Below are 24993 nucleotides of genomic sequence, written 5' to 3'. Positions count from 1 at the left end.
ATCCAGCCGTTGTGCTTTTGCTGTCTAAATTGATCGACAGACCATTCAATTTAATTTAAACTGGGGCAATATGTATCAAGAGTCTCAAAGGATCAGGTCAACTGTTCATGAAATCGTATTTATTGTAATCGAAATTGCAAAACTGATCCTAAATCCGCACTCCTATTCTGAGACGCTTTATGAATAAGGCCCCTGATCTAAAAGCCCATCAACCTGTCAATCTAACCAATCATGTAAATAATGTACTTTATTGCTTGTTGTTTTATATCTTAGTTACAGGTCAGTTGAGGTTTGCACTGTCGTCACGGAATACTTTGTGTTTCAAAAACATTTGATATCAGGCACCAGCGGGCTATGATCCTCCCCCAATGAAAACTAGCAGTTGAGAATATCAGTCATCTAACCATCGAACGAAAACGGTTGGCAACATCGTATGATTCTGTGGCGATATTCATAAAGCTTCTCAGAGTATGAGTGCTGAAAACTGATCCTCGATCAGCACTCCTACTCAAAACGCTCTATGAATAGAGGCCCTAGTCTGAAATGCAGAATGCAGAATAAATTACTTTCAAAAACATGCCAGGTCTGACAAAAGTTTCCTCATCAAGTTTAATTCTTTGGTGTTTACTGTTGAAATGCAATGATATGCCTCTAATACACTTGCTAAGTCTTGTGTCGTAAGATGTAGGCCCCGAGTGTTTCTATGCTGACCTACAAGGTATGACCTTGTTAGCTGAAATAATATATCGTCACGAGCTAATGGCAACAGATGCGATTCACTTAGGCTATTGCTTCCTACAGTACAACAGACGAGAAAGCACTTACATTTCTCCGTTTGATTTCCGTTTAGTGCATGGGCATCAGGGTTGGGGTCAATTAGAATTTTAGTCAGTGAATCCAGGAAATTACTTGAATATTAAATCCCTAAATAGATAAATACCATCTCCCATCGAACTTATTGAGAAGTCATTGAAAATAGCTTCTCAATAATGCCATTTAAAAAAAAATGTATTATTGAATTGGAACTTTAGTTTACATCTTGAATTGACTGCCTTAAATTCAAATTGACCAAAACCTGATGGACATTTAACGTTATTGTAGAAGAGGTGACGATGGGAAAGAATCGTGGTGGAAGAAGAATAGGCAAACATGACTCGGGCAGCTGTGAGAGGCATTTCCGCAGGCTGAGAAAGAAAGAAACCTTCCATTGCGGTTTTCAAAATCAGGTTTTTATTAAAGTCAGTACAAGTAAAAGGTAGCTGAAGCCAGAACGTTTCTTGATCCAATTCCAAAATGAACTTCTTTTCTTCTTCGTTGTTTAGGGGAAAAGAAAAATACCATCCCCCTCCCACCCCTAAGCCTTGTTTTATTCTAATATTACCACTGTGCTGGTGTCATCTTTCTCTGAGAAAGTGATGACACAGCCAGTAAAAGGTTCAATCTTTCGCACTGAACAAGTGTTGCTTAACAAATATAGCATTCAAAATCATAACATTTATGGAATTTATCATCAGTTTCCCCCCAGCTACACAAACGGATACTGTAGAAGGAAATAACGTAATATTAAGTTCAGATTCTCTTTGCGTCTACGTACATAAAATGTAGCGTAAACAAAAAGAGACCACGTAGTTGAGATTATCCTGATTGACGGGATCATGGCTAGGTCTTTTCAATGGGAAAACGGGGCTCTACTTTTCATTGAAAAATGACAAGAGAAACGACCCGTCCCTGACGCTTAGGCCTACTTTGTAAAAGAATAACGTCTTAAAATGCAGTTTAAATAATGAACAGTAGTAGTCTTGGATTTAGCTCACTCACGCTAACGCATGCACACAAGCATATTGCACGCTTAGCACTAATTCAGGGGAGGGGAGATGAATAAAAGACTTAACGTTTTATATTTGAACAAATATGAGAACAAAAATCAAACTGAATTATATATCCACCTCTTATTTTCTTCTATTCCGCTGTGTCTCCGTTGTTCAGGCCGACCTCTCCATTCCCTCTTTCTCCAGATCCACGTCTTCACTCATCCTCTCCTCGATTCCTTTAGATCCTCCCAATTTACTCCTCCTCCAATTGTACTCATCTATTCCCCTCTTCCTCTCAGGCCTCTTAAACCAAAAAGGGGAGCAGAGAAAAGTACACCTCAATTATTCTGCTTCTTCCCAACTCATCTCTCCTCCTCTAGCCTCGATGTGTCACGCCCCCTGCCACAATGACATTCCGGTAGCCTAAGCACTGTAATTTGATGTCACCCCAGTCAGTTGACAAGTCAGAAGCGCGGAGGTAGGTGTGGTCTTTTGGGAGGAAAGAACGGACCACCTGGTCCCCCTCTGGGGTGTCTCCCGAAAGGAGGCCCTGGCCGTTTCCCCCTGAGCATGGGCCCACAGAGGGTTGGGCGTGGGGGACCCCACGGGAGGCCTCTCAGGTGTGGCTGGTGAACTGGGTGAAGAGGACGGTGTGGAGGATCGGGAGGCAGGGGCATGTGGTCAGGGTGGTGCAGGTCCATGTGAGGGTGAAGGGGGGGTCTGTGACCATATGGAGGGGAAGAGCTGCGTGGAGGGTAGTTATAGTAGTAAGGGTCTTCTGAGGGAGAGAGGGGGGGAGTGAGGCGCTCTCTGACTCTATAAGGATAATGAGGATCGTCTACAGGTAGATGGTGGAAATCGTCTGGGTGATAATAGTGATCGTCTGGGTGACAATGGAGGTCGTGGGGGTGCTGACGGAAGTTGTCAAGGTGATGCAGGTCGTCAGGCTGACGGCGTCGATCGTTGGGGTGGCGGCGGAGGTCGTCAGTGTGACAAGGGAAATTGTCAGGGTGATGACGGGGGTCATCGGCATGGCGATGAAGGTCATCTGGGTGATAGGGTTGGCCCTCAGGGTGGAAAGCAGATTTGTGCTGGTGATCACTGATAATCACTGGACCGCCCAATGCACTGACGCCCGCCCTGTCATCCTCCATCTCAGGGTTTGGTGAGGGTTGCTCCACAGGCACCATCACCCCTCGCACAATGACAGACGCGGGCGAGCTCTGGTAGTCCTGAGGTGGGGCTGGTATTCCAGGGAAGGGCGGTGGAGGCAGCTGGGGAATGGGGGGCAGAGGGCTGGTGAGGAAGCTTGAGGGGTTGGCCCCCTGTTGGGAAAGCAGAGTTTGAGGATCCTTTGTTTGGTAGGGCTGCGTCTGCCCCTCCCCCTGGTATGCATACCGTCCTGGCATGGGGGTTTTGCCATCTCCTGCCCCTGATGCAGCCATGTTGTGGTTGTTAGGATGCAGGGCCCGTCCCTCTGGGTAAGGATTACCATACCATCCTCCTTCACTCACACTGGGGCTTGGCCCTGCCGGAGGCCCTCCTTGTGTGTTACTGGGTAACCCCTCCCTGAGGGTTGGGGCTGACACCTGTGTCGTGATGGGCTGGTAATGGGCCAACCCAGACTCTCTGAGGGAAGGACCTATTCCATGCATCTCTTCATTCCCTCCATAAGGCAACTGGTGGTACCCCTGCCCATTCGGAGCACCTGGTTGTGGTCCTAAGTGGACATGAGGGTTGTTGGGATCCTGCCAGGCTTGGTTGTGGTAGGGAGTTGGAGACTGAGACAGGCTGCCATCTGGATGTTTAGGAACTCCCCCAGAAGAGACCTGACCTTGCTTGGCCAGGAAGGGCTCTGCTCCTCCTGGTGTGTCCAAGAACTCATCCAGGGTGGGGGTGCCTCCTCCGGCCTCGTCCCGCACCGGGGTGCCCTCTAGGGTCGCTGTACCCGCTAAGGGGCTGATGTCGCTGCCTCCCGCTTGCATGGTCTCGCTAGTCAAGCCCAGGTTAAAGGCATTAAAGCCAGGGTTACCCTGCAGGAAGCTGTGGATCTTGGACTCCAGGCTGGAAGCAGAGGGCTTTTCTTCCTTCTCTTGTTCAAGGACCAGCCCTCTGTGAGGGCCGATGTCTAGAGGCTGTGTGGGCTGGGTAAGGGACGCTGCCTGAAGGACGGTGGTGGTATTCCCCACTGTAGGGGCTGATGGGGTTGGTTCGAGCGTAGAGGAGGTGAGAGGAAGGCCTCGAGAGGGTACTGTAGGGGTGGAGGCGGAGGGAGGGAGCTTGCCTGTACTGGAGGAATATGAGGAGAGGTTTCCCGTTGGGCTGTTCAGAAGAGTGGAGAGGCCTACGAGGGAGCGGGAAAAAAGGAGAGAAAAGGAAATGTGTTAAAATACATGACAACTATAAATGGCAACCTCAATTGTACGAATCTGAACGATTCAGTACAATAAGTGATAACAGAGTAGAGATCTATACTCTCCGTCTGTCACCATTTTTGCTACTCAATTAGCAACTTAGAAACAATTAGAAACAATGTTTTTGTCACCCTCGAAATCAGTGTTTGTCTCGTACCCGTATGCGGGTTAAAAATAATAAGCACTTAAATTTGGAATGTAGTGGCTGTACAGTAACATGCCATACATTACGTCAGAGCTCTGGCTCAGCGCTTCACAGTGCTGTATCGGTTTTACATTTAGCATACTATTTCGTACCGGTCCCCTGTGGGAATCAAACCCGCAACCCTCATGCTCTACCAACAGAGCCACATGGGACCACTATGAGGGACAGCCGTTCTGAACTTGAGCACCGCGCGACAAGAAGTTGCCCCCAGTCCTCCCGGTAATTGGGCAACTTCTGCGAATGAGGGAAAGGCTGTGAAATAAGACGACTCAATGTATTTTGAAAAATGAGACGTTGAGTATTACAATAAATATCGCTTTGATGTCATACAACAAGCCATAAAACTCATGTCATACAGTGTCATTGTTTATAATCACTAGATTTTATGTAGTTTCAAGATGACATGGCGTCATACTCAGGGTTGTCCTGCAGAGAATGAGCCTGGCACCCGCACCTGAATGAACTCATAACTCCTTTCTTTGCACAACAAAATTACAATCTGGTTCTCTGAATTTATGTCTAAGCAAAAACAGGTTTAGACATTTTAGCAAATTCATAAAAAATTAACAAGTTGAGTATTACAATAAATATCGCTTTGATGTCATACAACAAGCCATACAACTCATGTCATACAGTGTCATTGTTTATAATCACTAGATTTTATGTAGTTTCAAGATGACATGGCGTCATACTCAGGGTTGTCCTGCAGAGAATGAGCCTGGCACCCGCACCTGAATGAACTCATAACTCCTTTCTTTGCGCAACAAAATTACAATCTGGTTCTCTGAATTTATGTCTAAGCAAAAACAGGTTTAGATATTTTAGCAAATTCATAAAAAATTAACAACTTAAATATCACATTGACATAAGTATTCAGACCCTTTACTCAGTACTTTGTTGAAGCACCTTTGGCTGCGATTACAGCCTCGAGTCTTCTTGGGTATGACGCTACAAGCTTGGCACACCTGTATTTGGAGAGTCTCTCCCTTTCTTCTCTGTAGTTCCTCTCAAGCTCTGTTGGTTGGGATGGGGAGCGTCGCTGCACAGATATTTTCAGGTCCCTCCAAAGATTTTCGATCGAGTTCAAGTCCGGGCTCTGGTTTCGCCCCAGTTTGAGGTCCTGAGGGCTGTGGAGCAGGTTTTCATCAAGGATCTCTCTTTACTTTGCTCTGTTAATCTTTCCCTTGATCCTGACTAGTCTCCCAGTCCCTGCCACTGAAAACAATCCCCGCAGTATGATGCTGCCATCACCATGCTTCACCATACAGTTGGTGCCAGATTTCCTCCAGATGTGGCGCTTGGCATTCAGACCAAAGAGTTTAATCTTAGTTTCATCAGACCACAGAATCTTTTCTCCTGGTCTGAGAGTCCTTTAGGTGCCTGTTGGCAAACTCCAAGTGGGTTGTCATGTGCCTTTTACTGAGGAGTGGCTTGCATCTGGCCACTACCATAAAGGCCTGATTGGTGGAGTGCTGCAGAGATTGTTGTCCTTCTGGAAGATTCTCCCATCTCCACAGAGTTACTCTGGAGCTCTTTCAGAGTAAACATCAGGTTCTTGGTCACCTCCCTGACCAAGGCCCTTCTCCCCCGATTGCTCAGTTTGGCTTGGGCGGCCAGCTCTAGGAAGAGTCTTGGTGGTTCCAAACTTCTTCCATTTAAGAATGTGTGTTCTTGGAGACCTTCAATGCTGCAGAAATGTTTTGGTACCCAGATCTGTGCCTCGGAGCTCTACGGACAATTCCTTCGACCTCATGGCTTGGTTTTTGCTCTGACATGAAATGTCAACAGTGAGACCTTATATAGATAGGTGGACTCCCATCAAGTTGTACAAAAATCTCAAAGATGATCAATGGAAACAGGATGCACCTGAACTCAAGTTCGAGTCTCATAGCAAAGGATCTGAATACTTATGTAAATAAGGTATCGGTTTTTCATTATAAAAAATAAATAAATTTGCGCACAAAAAAAAACTGTTTTTGCTTTGTCATTATGGGGTATCGTGTGTACCGTAGATTGATGTCATTATGGGGTACTATGTGTGTGTGTGTGTGTGTGTGTGTGTGTGTGTGTGTGTGTGTGTGTGTGTGTGTGTGTGTGTGTGTGTGTGTAGATGGGTGAGATTTTTTATATTTTTTATCCATTTTAGAATTAGGCTGTAACATACCAAAATGTGGAAAAAGTCAAGGGGTCTGAATACTTTCCAAATGCACTGTATATTGAAAAACTGAGTTTTGTTGGATTTGTTGAAAGAACACTTGGTCCATGAGCCCTTTATGGAGTGGCCACTTACAGTGCCTTATGAAAGTATTCATAACACTTGACTTATTCCACATTTTGTTATGTTACAGCCTGAATTCAAATGGATTAAATAGATGTTTTTTCTCTCACCCATCTACACACACACACACAAAATACCCCATAATGACAAAGTGTGAACACGTTTAGACATTTTTGCAAATGTATATAAAATGAAATACAGAAATATAACATTTTACTTAAGTATTCACACCCCTGAGACAATACATGTTAGAATCACCTTTGGCAGCGATTACAGCCGAGAGTCTTTCTGGGTAAGTCTCAAAGGGCTTTGCACACCAGGATTGTACAATATCTGCACATCATTTTCACAATTCTTCAACTCCAGTGTATATTTCCGCTGAAATGTGAATTTGTTTTGCAGTGTGTTGGAAAGCAGACAACCAGGTATCCTTCTTTTCTTGTGCTTAGCTCTCTTCCATTTATTTTTATCACCCCAAAAAACTCCCTTGCCAATTTCAAGCATAACATGATGCAGCCACCACCATGCTTGAAAATATGAAGGGGGCCTCCCGAGTGGTGCAGTGGTCTAAAGCTGTGCCACTAGAGATGCTGGTTCGAAGCCAGGCTCTGTCGCAGCCAGCCGCGACCGGGAGACCCATGGGGCGGCACACAATTGGCCCAACGTCGTCCGGGTTAGGGGAAGGTTTGGCCGGCAGGGATGTTCTTGTCCCATCGCGCAACTGGCGACTCCTGTGGAGTGCCGGGCGCAGTGCACGCTGACATGGGCCGGCTTCCGGTTTATGCGGGCATTGTGTCAAGCAGCAGTGCTTGGCAGAGTTGCGTTTCAGGGGACGCACAGCTCTCGGGAGTCACAGCAATGGACAAGACTAACTACCAATTGGATACCACGAAAATGGAGAGAAAAAGGGATTAAAAATGTAAAAAATAAAGAAAATATGAGGAGTGGTTCTCAGTTGTGTGTTGGATTAGTTTAGTGCTTTATTGCAAACAGGATGCAGGTTTTGGAATATTTGTATTCTATTATCACTCTGTCATTTAGGTTAGTATTGTGGAGTAACTACAATGTTGTTGATCCATCCTCAGTGTTCTATCACAGCCATTAAATTCTGTAACTGTTTTAAAGTCTGTCATGTTCGACGAAGAAACACTTAAACTACAAAACAACAAAACGAACGTGAAGCTAAATATAGTGCTGACACAGGCAACTAACACAGACAATGACCCACGAAATAACCCAAGGAATATGGCTGCCTAAATATGGTTCCCAATCAGAGACAACGATAAACAGCTGCCTCTTAATTGAGAACCAATCTAGGCAACCATACATATAAATACCTAGACTTGTGAAAACCCATAGACTTACAAAAAAACCTAGACAATACAAAAACACATATATCACCCTTGTCACACCCTGACCTAACCAAATAATAAAGAAAACAAAGCAAACTAAGGTCAGGGGGGTGACAAAGTCACCATTGGCCCAATGGTGAAATCCCTTAGCGGTTTTCTTCTTCTCCAGGGACTGAGTTAGGAAGGATGCCTGAATCTTTATAGTGACTGGGTGTATTCATACACCATCAAAGTGTAATTAATAACTTCACCATGCTCAAAGGAATATTCAATGTCTGCTTTTGTTGTACCCATCTACCAATAGGTGCCCTTCTTTGCAAGGCATTGGGAAACCTCCCTGTGGTTGAATACACTTTTTAATTCACTGCTCGACGGAGGGACCTTACAGATAATTGTATGTGTGGGGTAGAGAGATGAGGTAGTCATAAAAAATCATGTTAAACACTATTACTGCACACAGAGTGAGTTCATGCAACTCATTGTGACTTGTTAAGCACATTTTTACTCCTTAATTTATTTGGGCTTGCCAAAACAAAGGGGTTGAATACCTATTAACACAAGATATTTCAGCTTTTCATTTTGAATTCATTTGTAAACATCTCTAAAAACATCATTCCACTTTGACTTCATGTGTTAGTGTGTGTAGGCCAGTGACACAAAATCTCAATTGAATCAATTCTAAATTCAGGCTGTGACGTAACAAAATGTGGAAAAAGTCAAGTGGTGTGAATACTTTCTGAAGGCACTGTAGAGGTGCAGGAACTCAAGCAGTAGACAATGTGAGGTGCCGATACTTAGTTCTATGACCTGCCCAAGTTAAGCACAGAGTCTGCCACTGTTTTAGACTAAATTAGAATTGAGGTGATGCACACTTACTTGTATCCCATCTGCCACTTATTATATATATATATTTTTTAAAAATCAAAACACATTTGCAAGCATCTTGTGTCCCACAGCGACCTGCTTTGTAACGCGATTCACTATGAAACATGACAGATGTGCCAGACAGATGCATACTCTGGTAATAGATAGTAGCAGCAGACTCTATAGTCTGCAGAGCATTACCAGTTTCCAGGCACATTTTTAGTTACTTAAGAAATACTGCACCAAACACCTTAGCTAGATGTATAGTTGTGTGATTAAAACCTCCTATGCAAAAAAGTCTAAATGTTTTACTGAGTTATTTCGTCTGACTGTTTTGAAGAAGTGGTAGGCTAGTTTGTTGCTACGGTGTCTCAAGAGCTACAAAAATCAGTAACTGCCAGGGTATGATAACACACGCACATCAAACCACACCCTCAAGACTGAAATCATGTTTTTCTTCATGAGCAACAGAAAACATGGGGGATCGATGAGTTCAGTCGCTCTTTGACATTTGCTCTACCCCAGTTTCTCACCATGTCGCCCGCTGGCCTGCTCCTGGGTTTTGGACAGTGCACTGAGGAGCACCTCGGGAGTCATGTCCACTTTGGACAAGACGCTGGCAAGAGGGCTGGCTACCTGGGGGGCTACTGGGGCAGGAGGGGAGGTCTTGGCTGGAGAGGAGGGGCAGACCAAAGAAGCACCTGGACTCACTCCTGGAGAGGGAGGAAAATACAGATTTTAATTTTAAAATTTGCCATTTATTATCCTCTCATGGGGTAGTGGAATATGTATTGTCGATGATCACTGTGACGGAACCTTGTTAATGACCAGCAGACTGAATAGTTGGTAAATGCTCTAAAAACTGGCTTCTCAGTTACACTGACTTCACAAGATGTTGTGACGTCAAATGCTGTTTAACAATGTAATAGTAATGTAATAGAATGTTATGGTTGTCACAATCAACAGGATGTTTTGAGGATGTAACAGTAGCTAAAGGAACAATACTAGGCTACAAGTGGCTGGTATAACAGCGTCGATAACAGCGTCGATTCTGAATTGAAATGTGAATTGAATTATAATTCAATTATTGTATTACATTTTAATTGACCACACCCCACAGAAAACACAATTTGAATTAAAGGACATGGAATTTAATTCAATGAAATTCAAATAGGTAACGGCTATTTATACTGAACACAAATATAAAAAACGCAACATGCAACAATTTCAAAGATTTTGCTGAGTTACAGTTCATATAAGCTAATCATTCAATTGAAATTCTTTAGGCCCTAATCTATGGATTTCAAATGACTGGGCAGGGAGTGCAGACATGGGTGGGCCTGGGAGGGCATGGGCCCACCCACTGGAGAGCTAGGCCCAGCCAATGAGTATGAGTCTGGGATCTATTTCAGCTCATTTGTGTTCAATGTAAATGGCTATTATTTATCTGTACATACATCACTATACATAATGTATGGTAGCCAATACTATGTTTAACACATGGATGAACCATTTCATTTTTAACTCATTCCCCTAAAACAATAATTTTGTAGGTTGTCTTCAATAATTTATATTTCACTTACATGTTATTAAATTATTTCCCCAGAAGGCATTATATCAAATCAGACACACCAGAACAACCTAACATATCATGACAAATGCACACAAAAATACTGTTCGACATCTATGAGTTATAATAAAGCTAATGTTTGAAATTGTATCTATTTTTTAAAGAATTAACTGACAGATGCTTTTGGTAAAATATTTGTCAAAGGAATGAGACTTTCACGTCATAGTTTAATTTACTTTAATAAAATTATACTTTTAATTCAAATTAAACAAAATGTTAATTCAAGGGTTGAATTGACCCCAACCTTGGACTGCCAAATCAGAATAACAGTGTTGATGATGTAATGGTGCTTATGATGTGCCATCAGAATAACTGTGCCGTTGATGCAATAGTGGCTGCCTGCATGTAGTGCCTTTATGATGTTACAATAACTGAAGTTTCTCACCTGGTTTCTTCATGACAGAGGTGATGCTGCTGAGGATAGAGCTAATTTTACCCAGGTCTACATTGGCGAGGTTGCCTGATAGGTTGGTTATAGGGGTCACTGGGATCATGAGAGCTGGGAAAGGTGTGGCCTGTGGGACAGGCTTTGCCTCTGTGGCCAGCGGCAGCTGTGTGACAACAGGCACAGGAATGGGGTCTGGAGATGGGATGGGAATTTCAACTCGCTCTTCAACTGTGAAAACAGAGGAAACAAATTGCAATACAATCTAGTCTTATAGCTATAATGAGGCACATAAAAGTAATACATCCTGTCCCTTAACACCCTGCGCCCAATCCCTGCTCTGCATCACCTGCCATTCCCCCTCACCTATGATACCGACGCTCTCTGCCTCCTCCTCATCCGAGAGCTCCATGTCCTCCACATCGCGGTTGTCTGACTCCCCGACAGTGAAGCCCTGCTTTGGGGAGCCACCGGGGGAGGACAGGGGGCTGGGTGCTTCCCCCAGAGTGATTTCCGCCTCATCATCCATGGCCAGGCCATCCAAGTCAGATTCTGGGTCGGCCAGGCCACGGAAGGGGGACTCTGAGCCATTGGGGGACGGGGCGTCCATCGAGGGCGAGGGGAGGGGCGACTCATCCAGGTCTGGTAAGGTGGACTTGAGGCTGTCCAGCTTACGCTTGAGGTGGGACACCCGGTTGGCAAACGTCTTGTAGGCCTTAAATAGAAGTTTCTTTTAAAACACTCAGACTCAAACACATGGCCAATTATTTTTTACAAATCTATGCAACTCAAGTCTTACTGCTAAAAGCCCACCACTAAAACCAAAGAGAACCGCTTTCAACCTTTCACAACAGATGCAATGGCATTACGGACACCATCTAGTTCAGCTACTCACATTGGCGACTATCTTGACCTCCTTATACTGCATCTCGTAGAAAATGTCTGCGTTGCCAAGAGCATTCAACAGAGGGGACCCTCCTTTGATCTGCCGGTCAAGGAAGGCCACAAACTCCTTTAGCTTCGCACTGCCATCCTCAAAGTCCTTGGAGTGCCTCTTTCCCCCTGCCTTATCTGAAGGGGTGGTTGATTTGGAGAGAGAAATAATAAAGACTTGGTCAGACTAAAAACAAGCCTCATCTCCTCCTAGGTCAGAGGGGCCAGACAGGGGTCAAGGCCTTTTCTTTCTGAGTAGTAAGACGGCCTCGTGTCTTTTCCAGTTCCTGTGCCAATGCTCATTGACAACATTACAGGAGGATGTGGGCCCTGGTCAAAAGTTGCACATAAGGTGCCATTTGGGACACAGACAGGGCCAATGCTGATGGACGACTTTGCAGGAGGTTCTGTGTCAGCCTAAACCTTGTTACCTTTCAGTCTCTTGAGGTCCTTGGTGCTGCAGACGTCCACCCTCATGGCTGCCAGCTGTTTCTCCTTTAGCGCCACTTCCTCCACAGAGCTGTGGTACTTAGAGAGATGATCGATGAATACCTGGGGCTGCATGACAGGACACCGTCAGAGAGCCAAACCACAGGACATGGAAATAGTTAAGGTCAAGTTCAACTCAACATACTAGCTTTGTAGTACAAGCATTTACTTGAAGTATTTACAGTTCTCATAGTACAGTAGTTACAGTTAATTTGGTATGATTTGGTATTTCTCGAGAAGATATGCAGTAACAAAAATGTTTAATATACAATTGAGATTTTAAAAAAGAAGCCAAACAGAGCAGAACATAGAATATATCCTATAGTCGGTAGTGGACACTTACAACAAATTCAGCTACAATCTTAGATTGAAGAGCAGCTTTAGGGTTGACTGGAGCTGAAATTACATAACTTTGTCATGGACATTTCTTAACACAACACACAAGCATTGAACAGAACAGCTAAAATGCCACACAATTAAAAGTGAAGTACAACAACAAACATGATGCCTCATTCTCTTGACATTTGTACAATTTCGAAAGACACACTGCTGGTGGTACATGGTTAGAACTGATTCACTCACCATTAGGTGTTTCTAAAGCAATAGGTGACTCCTCTTTGACCAGACTGGCCCTCAGCTCAGCTATGAGCTCCTCTTTGTACACACACCTCTCCTCCCAGATGGATAATATCCTGTCCACTGACTTCATCACCTTAGAGTCTCCCACATTACTGCAGGACAGGAGACAGAAAAGTTCATCACTGACATGGCAATGATGTGTAAAGTGATAGAGTAGCCCTGCTGAGAAGATCAAACTCTCCTTATTTCAACCACAATGAGGTACCGGGTCGGAATGCCCTTTGCCTCCAGAACACCCCGATTTCTTCGGGTGTGGATTCTACAAGGTGTCAGAAACATTCCACAGGGATGTTGGTCCATGCTGACATCACGCAGTTGCTGCAGATTGAGAGAATGGCGAATGATGCCGTTTTACAGGCTCCTAACCAATTGTGGTATTTGTTTATAATTCATGTGCGTTTTTTTGTACCTTTTGTTTTACATTAACATACGGTGGCAAAAACATTATGACCGAAAAGAGCTTCTGGACATCAGAACAGCGATTACTCAACTCGAATTGGACGAAGATTTTTTCTTTAATGAATCGGAGCCTAAAGTTTTGCGGCTCCTAAGCAAACAAGAGAACACACACCCAGAAGTGTCTCTCCTCGTGGCCGGGGCCTTTAATGCAGGTAGACTTACATCCATTTCACCTCATTTCTACCAGTATGTCACATGTGCAACAAGAGGGAAAATCATATTTTGTACACATAACTCTTCCTTGGTACTGTAAAATTTGTGAATGTTGTCTCTTGTATAATACAGTAAATTCTATACATTAGTTTATACTGGATTAAGAGTACAACTGTAATTGCATTAGTTATGCTCCAATATCCCATCAATCTTGTGACAACATCAGTTATTTTTAAGTCTTGGTTCCAATATAAAAATATATAATCTAAGAGATTGTCAGTAGGATATGCTCTCTGCAAGGTTTTGCATATCTTATCTATCATATGAACATCCTTTTCTGACTCAGATAAGACTCCCTCAACATTGTTCAAAATTGCTTTTTAATTCTGTCACATGGAAATGTATTTCCTGTTACCAAGTCATTTACAGTTCATTTACAGACTTCAGTTTTCCATGTGGCTAAATTTCTAGGTGTATTTTGAAAAGCTATCCAAGGATTGTTCTGTAGGGTTGTGTTCTTGTGATATTGGTTCTTGTAGAATACGTTTTATTTTCTTACATATTGTTATAGTGTTCTTAACTATGAATGTTCTTAGCTTTATCCTTTGGAAATAGACACGTGAAAAAATGCTGGGGATGAGCATGCACATCTTCAATATGTACCCATTGTTCCTCTTTAGTGCATTTAACTATTCGTTGCAAGTAAAAGCCTTGGGTTGCAAGTAAAAGCCTTAGAATTCCAAGTCTGGAAGGTTAAAACCACCCTCAGACTTAGTAAGATGTAAAAACCTTTTTATTCTATGAATTTTAGTTGCCCATAAAACGTTGGGAGCCATGCCATTCTGAAAATGTTTATTCTACTTGTAAGATTTATGGAAAGATTGTTCCATATAATTAGACCACATTAATTTTAAATCCTGAGATTTTTGTGTATTCTGAAAATATGTTTAGCAAAGGGGGTATTGAGTTTTCAATATTGGTGAGGTATATCAGGAGATCATCTGCAAATGAGTTTAGTTTATATTCATGTTTACCAATACTGATACCTGTTACCTTTGGGTCCTGTCTAATTATTTCTGCTATCGGTTCAATTACCAGTACAAACAGGAGAGGGAGATGGGACATCCCTGTCTTGTGCCCATATCTAAAGCAATTATATCCGATAATGTATCATTTGTGTATATTTTTGTTTTAGGACATTTATATAATTATCTTAATTACATTTATTTTTTTCAGACGGAAAGTTGAAAGCTTACAAAGTTTTTAATAGAAAGGGCCACTCAAGACGGCCAAAAACCTTTGACATCAACATCCATTATTGATAAATCTAGTTTTTTTTTACGTATTGTATTAAACTGAAACATGTTATTGTATTTCTTTTGTAAGTGTATTTTTAATAAACTCTGTTTGACTGTATCAAGTTTGGTGAGACTTTTTCCATTCTATTGCTTATAAGCTTATGAAGTCTATAATCAGCAGGGGACTCCAGATTTTCCTTGTTTTAATATAATTGAAATAACTGTTTGATACATGTAACTAGGAAGTACTGAATTGAGTGACGTGTTTTGCCATGTGTAAATAGGGGCCATGTGTAAACAGTTACTTTTGACAATAGAGTCTAGATTGTATTTAGGGGAGGGGGAAAAAGTCTCAATTTACGATAAGCTGGTCTTGGGTATCACTGTATGTAGCCTAGTGTGCTCTCTTTCAACTGGAAAGGTCTCCTGTAACCTGTTCAGGGCTTCATCGTTGCTTGTGAACTCCATGCTCTGTGTTCCCTACCATACCCACAGCACTGCCAGGAATCGGAGTTGAGACTTCATTCCTTTTTCCTCTGGTGACTGTCTGATCGGAATGAATTGCTTGCGTTTTTCCCTCAGCTTAGCAGACAGGTCCAGGACGAATCGAATGGACTGGCCATGAATTTTGATCTCCTTTTCCCCCTCATTTTGCCCAATCTAACATTCAATCTAACTGTAACTGAATGCCTCGATGCCTGATTTATATAGTGAATCATGGCCTGTAGGAACAATACATTTCATGAGCGGGTTGTACCTAATAAACTGGCCACTGAGTGTATAGTGCACTACTTTTGACCAGAGCTCCATTGGCGCAGGTCAAAAGTAGTGAACTATAAAGGGAACGGGAATAGGATGCCATTTGGGACAGTCATTGACTCGTATGGTGAATAAACAAAAGTATTGTAGACGTTAGCTCTGACCCTGACCGTGTGGTTTACTCCAGGGTGAAGTTTCCCCATAGGTACAGATCTATGATCTGCTCACCCTCCCCTAATCCTAAACTTAACCATTAGTGGGGGGATCTAGAGGCCACAAACAGTGTGTGATTTACTCACTTGACCAGCTGGAAGGCCTCAGAGAGCACGTCGGCGAAGGCAGTACGGTAGACAATGGCATTTTTCCTCTTACAGTTCTGAATGACATCGTTGGCGAGGTAGAACAAATTGAGACGGTGAGAAGCCTCAGCTGCCAGGAGAAAGGAGCAGGAAAAAGGAGGGAGAGAGAGAATAGCTGAATTGAAAACTTAAGTGGCGGAACTGTACAAAAATTGACCATGCCAAGTGTTACACACACAAATACCATACAACATCCTATTTGTCTAGCCTTTCAGTACCCGACACTGACACTACTACAGCATTAGGTTTATATAGGTAACTGCCAAAATAAAAGGTAACACCAGTGTCTTAATAGGGCGTTGGGCCACCACGAGCCACCATAACAGCTTTAATGAGTCTTGTCTTAGATTCAACAAGTGTCTGGAACTCTATTGGAGGGATGCGACACCATTCCTTCACAATCAATTTGATAATTTGGTGTCTTGTTGACAGTGATGGAAAACACTGTCTCAGCCACCACTCCTGAATCTTCCGTAAGTGTTCAATTGTGTTGAGCTCCAGTGACAGACAGCCATGGCATATGGTTTACATCGTTTTCATGCGCATCAAATCATTCAGTGACCACTCGTGCCCTGTGGATGAGGGCATTGTCATCCTGGAAGAGACCACTCCAATCAGGATAGACCATAGGTTGAAGGCGGTCACTCAGAATGGCTGCGTATTTATTGGTGTTTACCTTGCCCTCTAAGTCGTTGACTGGACCTAAACCATGGACCCCACCTGCTTTCAATATACTTTGTATCCCTCATTTACTCAAGTGTTTGCTTTATTTTGGTAGTTACCTGTACATTGCCTTCTCGTAACCTAAGGCTAACTTGCCTGCATTTCATACAAACTAGGCTACTCTTCATCCTGTCCTGCACTGACTGAAACCATGTTTTGGGTGGTTTAACAGATGTAGGCCGAAAGCCTTGCACTGGGTCCAAAATACCCTGGCCTAGAGCCTGGGCTGTTCCACTTTCAAAGGCTGTGACACAAAGCTTTACCCAAGGCCAAGTAGGCTCTACATTTAAAAATTATATATTTTCCCTTATTTTCCCTGCTTTCTCCTCGTTGTCAAACGAACCCCAACGTCTCAATACCTTTAGCAGGTGATGACGGCATCATTGTCACGATACTGTTATGGTTCTATATAATACCAAGACAAAGCACTGCAAATACCAGACAAATCCAAACCAAATCCGAACCAAGATTACATTTATTCGAGGGTCCCATTAGCTTTCAAATATCTGCAAGCCATCTCCCCAAAAAATAGTTTTCAAAGATTTCACCTGCGTTCTAAACAAAGCAGCATTTAATAGGCTACCATGACATTTAGCCATGCTATTATTCAAATGAGACTCCCAAAGCGGTTGAACAACTACAGTTAGCTTAAAAAGTATTGGGACAGTGACCCATTTTTTTACGTATTGGCTCTGTACTCCAGCACTTTGGATATGAAATGATACAATGTAAATATGAATAGAATATAATAATAATAAATAATATATGCCATTTAGCAGACGCTTTTATCCAAAGCGACTTACAGTCATGTGTGCATACATTCTACGTATGGGTGGTCCCGGGAATCGAACCCACTACCCTGGCGTTACAAGCGCCATGCTCTACCAACTGAGCTTTTACATTAATTAATGGGGATGCTACCGTGATTACGGATAATCCTGAATGAATCCTGAATATTGATGAGTGAGAAAGTTACAATAACAAGTGAGGTTAACATTTGGGGGGGGGGTGACATGATGATTTCTGCCATAGAAACCCTTGGACGGGCCGCCTAAGCGTTTTTTACGGGGCACCAAAGTCCAAACTAAAAACAATATTTAAAAAAAAATGGGATGAAAAAATGATTTCAGTTAAACATAAATGACTACAACCAAATATAAAGTATTTGGTAAAAAATATAATGGACCTACAGTGCCTTCAGACAGTATTCATATCCCTGGACTTTCTCCAAATTTTGTTCCATTACAGCCTGAATTTGAAATGGATTACATTTAGATTTTGTCGTCACTGGCCTACACACAATACCCCATTAATGTCAAAGTGGAATGATGTTGTTCTACATTTTTTTTCAAATTAATACAAAATTAAAAGTTGCAATGTCTTGGGTCAATAAGTATTCAACGCCCTAACAAGTCATATAATAAGTTGCATGACCTCACTCTGTGTGCAATAATAGGGTTTAACACATTTTTAAATTACTACCTTATCTCTGTACCCCAAACATACAATTAGCTGTAAATTCCCTGAGTCGATGAGTACATTTCAAACACAGATTCAACCACAAAGACCAACCAGGGAGGTTTTCCAATGCCTCGCAAAGAAGGGCACCTATTGGCAGATGGGTAAAAAAAAGACATTGAATATCCCTTTGAGCACGGTGACGTTATTAATTACAATTTGGATGGTGTACCAATGAACCCAGTCACAAGGAGACAGGCGTCCTTCCTAACGGAGTTGCCGGAGAAGAAGGAAACCGCTCAGAGATTTCACCATGAGGCCAATGGTGACTTTAAAAGAGAGAAAACTGAGAATGGATCAACAACATTCTAGTTAATCCACAATACTAGCCTAATCGACAGAGTAAAAAGAAGGAAGACTGTACAGGATACAAATATTCCAGAGCATGCATCCTGTTTGCAACAAGCACTAAAGTTCTATTGCAAAAAATGTGGTAAAGCAATTAACTCCTGAATACAAAGTGCAATGTTTGGGGCAAATCCAATCCAACACATTACTGAGTACCACGCTCCATAATTTCAAGCATAGTGGTGGCTGCATCATGTTATGGGTATGTTAAGGAGTTTTCCTGGACAAAAAAGAAACACAATGGTGCTAAGCACATGCAAAATCCTAGATCAAAACCTGGTTCAGTCTGCTTTACACCAGACACTGGTAGATTAATTCACCTTTCAACCTAAAACAAAAGGCCAAATCTACACTGGAGTTGCTTACGAAAAAGACAGTTAACGTTCCTGAGTGGCCTAGTTACAGTTTTGACTTAAATCTACATGTAAATCTATGGCAAGACCTGAAAAAAAAACATGTTTTCACTTTGTCATTATGGGGTAATGTGTGTAGATGGGTGAGAGGAAAACATATATTTAATACATGTTTAATTCAGGCTGTAACAACAAAATGTGGAATGAGTCAAGGCAATGTTTCCTCTGCATTCATTTAAGTGTGGCGATGCGCAGCGGCAGACAATCATTGCTGCCACACCAACAAAAAAAAGCATCCTATTTCTTCCAAACATAGTTTTATTAAAGTTCTGTAACTAGCACATTCGCTTTTATTGGTAAATCGCTTTTTTTAAATTATCGCTTTTATTGTCTGGGTTCAACACAGTTCTGAAGGTTATTTAGCTCTGTGAGCTGTGGCAGGCAGCCTGCAACTCAAGGAACACAGTGTGCCAGTGACCAGTGCTCGATACAGACGCTCTGCGGCGTGAAACACAATTCATTTGAATCGCTTCAGAATGCACCTACATGAGAAACGGCACGCCAGGGACCAGCAGGTAATACAGAAGCCCTGCAAAGCATAACACAATTCACATGAATCACCGGAGTGCTTCTGCCTGAGAAACTGCAAGAAAGGTACGTTGGCTAACTAATGTTAGTCAAACAAGCTAACTAGTTAACTACATAAGCTAGCTATAACCTAAAACTCCACTAACATAATTTAGATCTATAATGTTGCTTCCACAATTGGAACAGCAATTAGCCATCCAATATCCATAAGTGTTTTTTTATTTCACCTTTATTTAACCAGGTAGGCCAGTTGAGAACAAGTTCTCATTTACAACCTGGCCAAGATAAAGCAAAGCAGTGCGACAAAAACAACAACACAGAGTTAGAAACGTACAGTCAATAACACCATAGAAAATAAAAATAGAAAAATCTATGTACAGTGTGTGCAAATGTAGAAGAGTAGGGAGGTAGGCAATAAATAGGCCATAGGTGCAAAGTAATTACAATTTAGCATTAATACTGGGGTGACAGATGTGCAGATGATTATGTGATTATATGATTAAATGAACACTTATTTTAACTTAATATAATACATCAATAAAATCAATTTAGCCTCAAATAAATAACGAAACATGTTCAATTTGGTTTAAATAATGCAAAAACAAAGTGTTGGAAAAGAAAGTAAATGTGCAATATGTGCCATGTAAGAAAGCTAAAGTTTTTAGTTCCTTGCTCAGAACTTGAGAACATATGAAAGCTGGTGGATCCTTTTAACATGAGTCTTCAGTATTCCCAGGTAAGAAGTTTTAGGTTGTAGTTATTATAGGAATTATAGGACTATTTCTCTCTATACCATTTGTATTTCATATACCTTTGACTATTGGATGTTCTTATAGGCACTTTAGTATTGCCAGTGAAACAGTATAGCTTACGTCCCTCTCCTCGACCCTAACTGGGCTCGAACCAGGAACACATCAACAACAGCCACCCTCGAAGCAGCGTTACCCATGCAGAGCAAGTGAATAACTACCCCAAGTCTCAGAGCGAGTGTGAAACGCTATTAGCACGCACCCCGCTAACTAGCTAGCCATTTCACATTGGTTACACCAGCCTAATCTTGGGAGTTGATGGGCTTGAAGTCATAAACAGCGCAATGCTTGAAGCACAGCAAAGAGCTGGTGGCAAAATGCACAAAAGTGCTGTTTAACCTTTTTGGGATAGCATTTTCACTTTTGGATGAATAGCATGCCCAGAGTGAAAGGCCTCCTACTCTGTCCCAGATGCTAATATATGCATATTATTAGTATTGGATAGAAAACACTCTGAAGTTTCTAAAACTGTTTGAATGATGTCTGTGAGTATAACAGAACTCATATGGCGGGCGAAAACCTGAGACAAATCCAACCAGGAAGTGGGAAATCTGAGGTTTGTAGTTTTTCAACTCAGCCCCCATTGAAGATACAGGGTGATATTAGTTATGTTTCACTTCCCAAGGCTTCCACTAGATGTCAACAGTATTTATAACCTGTTTTGAGGATTCAACTCTAAAGGAGGGGCTCAAAAGGGCGCTTTGAGTGAGTGGTCTGGCGCGCTCACATGAAAGGTAGCTACGTTCCACTTCATTTGTACAGACAAAGGAATTATTCGGTTGGAACATTAATGAAGTTTTATGTTAAAAACATCCTAAAGATTGATTCCATACTTAGGTCGACATGTTTCTACAAGCTGTAAAGGAAATGTTTGAACTTTTCGACCGACGTTCGGCGCGACCTGAAAGTGCTTTTGGATTTGTTGACCAAACACCCCAACAAAAGAAGATATTTGGACATAACTGATGGACATTATCAAACAAATCAAAACATTTATGGTGGAACTGGGATTCCTGGGAGTGCATTCTGATGAAGATCCTCAAAGGTAAGTGAATATTTCAAATGCTATTTCAGAGTAATGTTGACTACCCAATATGGCGGGTATCTTTTTTGCTGCTTTGTTGTCTAAAGGCTGTACTCAGATTATTGCATGGTTTGCTCTCTCCGTAAAGTTTTTTTTTAAAAATCTGACACATCAGTTGCATTAAGGAGAGGTTTATCTAAAGTTCCATGTATAATAGTCGTATCTTTATCAATGTTTATTATGAGTATTTCTGTAAATTGATGTGGCTCTCTGCAATATCGCCGCATTTTTTAGAACTACTGAACATAACGCACCAATGTAAACTCAGATTTTTAAAATATAAATATGAATTTTAAAACATACATGTGTTCTGTAACATGAAGTCCTATGAGTGTCATCTGATGAAGATCATCAAAGGTTAGTGATCTCTTTGGCTGGAAAAAATGGCTGTGTTTTTCTGTGGCTTGGTGGTGACCTAACAATCGTTTGTGGTGCTGTTGCTGTAAATCCTTTTTGATGTCAGACACTGTGGCTGGATTAATGAGACTTTTATATCTTTAAAATGGTGTAAAATACTTGTATGCTTGAGGAATTTTAATTATGAGATTTTTGTTGTTTTGAATTTGGCGCCCTGCACTTTCACTGGCTGTTGCGGGGGGGTTCCAGTCCTAGACAAGTCAAAGATACAGTGATCAGTAAGCTGCTCTGACAGCTGATGCTTAAAGTTAGAGAGGGAGATAAGTCTCCAACTTCAGTGATTTTTGCAATTAGTTCCAGTCATTGGCAGCAGAGTACTGGAAGGAAAGGAGGGAAAAGGAAGTGTTGGCTTTGGGGATGACCAGTGAAATATACCTGCTGCAGCGTGTGCTACAGGTTGGTGTTGCTATGGTGACCAGTGAGTTGAGATAAGGCAGGGATTTATATTACAAAGATTTATAGATGACATGGAGCCAGTGAGTTTGGCGACGGATATGTAGTGATGGCCAGCCAACGAGAGCATACAGGTCGCAGTGGTGGGTAGTATATGGGGCTTTAGTGACAAAACGGATGGCAATGTGATAGACTACATCCAGTTTGCTGAGTAGAGTGTTGGGTGCAATTTTGTAAATGACATCGCGGAAGTCCAGGATCGGCAGGAGAGTCAGTTTTACGAGGGTATGTTTGGCAGCATGAGTAAAGGAGGCTTTTTTTGCGAAATAGGAAGCCAATTCTAGATTTTATTTTGGATTGGAGATGCTTAATGTGAGTCTGGAAGGAGAGTTTACTGTCTACCTAGACACCTATGTATTTGCAGTTGTCCACATATTCTAGGTCAGAACCGTCCAGTGTAGTGATGCTAGTCGGCAGGAGGGTGCGGGCAGCAATCGGTTGAAGAGGATGCACTTAGTTTTACTAGAATTTAAAAGCAGTTGGAGGCCACGGAAGGAGTGTTGTATGTCGTCGAAGCTTGTTTGGAGGTTTGTTAGCACAATGTCCAAAGAAGGGCCAGATGTATACAGAATGGTGTCGTCTGCGTAGAGGTGGATCAGAGACTCACCAGCATCAAGAGCAAGCGACATCATTGATGTATACAGAGAAAAGAGTCGGCTCGACAATTGAACCCTGTGGCACACCCATAGACTGCCAGAGGTCCGGACAACAGGCCCTCCGATTTGACACACTGAACTCCATCTGAGAAGAAGTTGGTGATCCTGGGAGGCAGTCATTTGAGAAGCCAAGGCTATTGAGGCTGCCAATAAGAATGTGGTGATTGACAGAGTCGAAAGTCTTGGCCAGGTGGATGAAGACGGCTGCACAGTACTGTCTTTTATCAATGGCGGTTATGATACCGTTTAAAACTTGTTGGGGATAGGTGGCAGTATTTTCACTTTGGATGAATTGCGTGCCCATAGTGAACTGCATCCTACTCTGTCCTAGATTGCTAATATATGCATAGTAGTATTATTATTGGATATAAAACACTCACAGAACAGGCAGCAGCGGAGTTAGGAGACGAGAAAAAAGCTGTTGCCTTATTGTCTAAGAAAAGAGGAAGCCCAAACTTCATTAGGTCTTTAATCAATAGCCTAACTGTTACATTTTCTTGGCTTTATAAACCATATATATATCTACAGATATAAGACAGATCCTGCTTCTGTTGCCTGTTTGAGTGTTTAATAGCCTACTGATTCCGTGAGCACGCAACCATAACCCATTGGATAAAGAATTTCACAAATTTGGCTATGCTATAATAAAGGCTTTACACTTTTTTTCATTAGCTCAGCCTCTCTGGTTGTAATTATAACTGATATAGTGTTGTTTACACTGTTCCAAATTGTCAGAGAAATTATACTTAGAAAAATCCTCCTTGTTTTTGATCTCCTTATTGTTATTATTACAACCATCATTATAATAATAAGTAATGTAATTAACATTAGTTGGCTTAGTATAAGAGTCTTGTATAACCACCAACAAGCTGTAGGCCTAAGAGTGCGTCCTATTTAGTCATAATAGCCTAACTTACTTAGCCTTATATTTCATTAGTTATATACACTACTGTATCAGTCAATCATTAATTCGTTCATGTCATCACACAGCATATGAGTCATTTATGATTTGAAATGCAATCAAGCATTTTAGTTTTAAAATAAACTAACAAAGCAATCCTTGAATAATTAGCGTAAACAAATAAACTGATCCATTTTGGAAATTGCATTCTCGAATGAATGCAACTGTTTTTCCTATTTGCTATAATAAAGTATTTACAAAAAAACATTGCAACAGACTCTATGGTAAGCCTGTAATTTATTTAGCGTAGTTTTTCCCAAACGGTCAAAAAAAGGATATTGTAATCTAACCTGTTTGGCACACACAATATGCACGCAGCGCTTGCTCCTTACCTTATTTTTCTTGAGCTCCAGTATTTTACACAACTAGCCAAATGTATTAAACACATCTGACTTCCTTTACCTCCTGAGCAACCAGTAAACATTCCCCCAATTCAAGTTAATTTGCCACGGTTTTTGCATCCATTTTGCTGTCATGTGTTATGGTGTTCGGAGTTTGTTCTAAACAATTTATTGATGCGTTTATGGGGTTCAGGCCCGATCACGAAAAGAGTGCATGATTTCCTAAACAAATTTCGGTAACAGAAATTTGTCAGAAATTATTAATTAATTATTTTGCAGCTTCAGCAACACGGACAATGCGATAAACACTTATGTTCTGTGGTGTCATTTGTGATGTTCTGTGGTGTAGTAATTTATGTGTTATTTATTTAATCAAACATATCAGACAAGCTTAGTGCATATATTTGATTTGATTAAGACACATAGGCTACCTGCTACCACACATCCTAATAGTTAGGAAGTTAGACCAGTAACCGAAAGGTTGCTGGATTGAATCCCCGAGGTATCGTTCTGAGCAAGGCAGTTTCTGAGCAAGGCACTGTTTCCCGGGCGCCGAAGACGTGGATGTCGATTATGGCAGCTCCCCGCACCTCTCTGATTCAGAGGGGTTGGGTTAAATGCGGAAGACACATTTCAGCAAAATGCATTCAGTTGTACAACTGACTAGGTATCCCCCTTTCCCTTTCCTTATTAAATAACGAGAAATATTCGTTA

The 24993-nt window shown here is 41.9% G+C and overlaps 1 protein-coding gene across 2 annotated transcripts in view; it reads right to left on the bottom strand.

Annotated features, from left to right (window-relative positions):
• LOC124012296 (regulation of nuclear pre-mRNA domain-containing protein 2-like) overlaps positions 1-24993 on the bottom strand; it is a 48591-nt gene that overhangs the window by 9144 nt on the left and 14454 nt on the right. Inside the window, exons 2-10 of one of the 2 annotated variants that reach the window (XR_006834690.1) lie at positions 15969-16098; positions 12944-13092; positions 12705-12757; positions 12304-12430; positions 11835-12010; positions 11306-11654; positions 10940-11170; positions 9458-9637; positions 1947-4155 (exon numbers count right to left, since the gene is read on the bottom strand). Coding sequence is in view for 1 of the 2 variants with exons in the window: in XM_046325759.1 (XP_046181715.1) it covers positions 2276-4155; positions 9458-9637; positions 10940-11170; positions 11306-11654; positions 11835-12010; positions 12304-12430; positions 12705-12757; positions 12944-13092; positions 15969-16098 (3275 nt within the window). In the remaining variant the exon portion in view is untranslated. Of the gene's footprint in view, positions 1-1213; positions 4156-9457; positions 9638-10939; positions 11171-11305; positions 11655-11834; positions 12011-12303; positions 12431-12704; positions 12758-12943; positions 13093-15968; positions 16099-24993 lie in introns of those variants that run through there. The other variant, XM_046325759.1, reaches the window with a different exon arrangement.

The sequence above is a fragment of the Oncorhynchus gorbuscha genome, linkage group LG24 (assembly GCF_021184085.1).
Source record: "Oncorhynchus gorbuscha isolate QuinsamMale2020 ecotype Even-year linkage group LG24, OgorEven_v1.0, whole genome shotgun sequence".
In the NCBI taxonomy this organism is placed as follows: Eukaryota; Metazoa; Chordata; class Actinopteri; order Salmoniformes; family Salmonidae; genus Oncorhynchus; species Oncorhynchus gorbuscha.
Note: the sequence above shows the minus strand (reverse complement) of the source record. Positions and strands in the feature narration are given on the sequence as shown.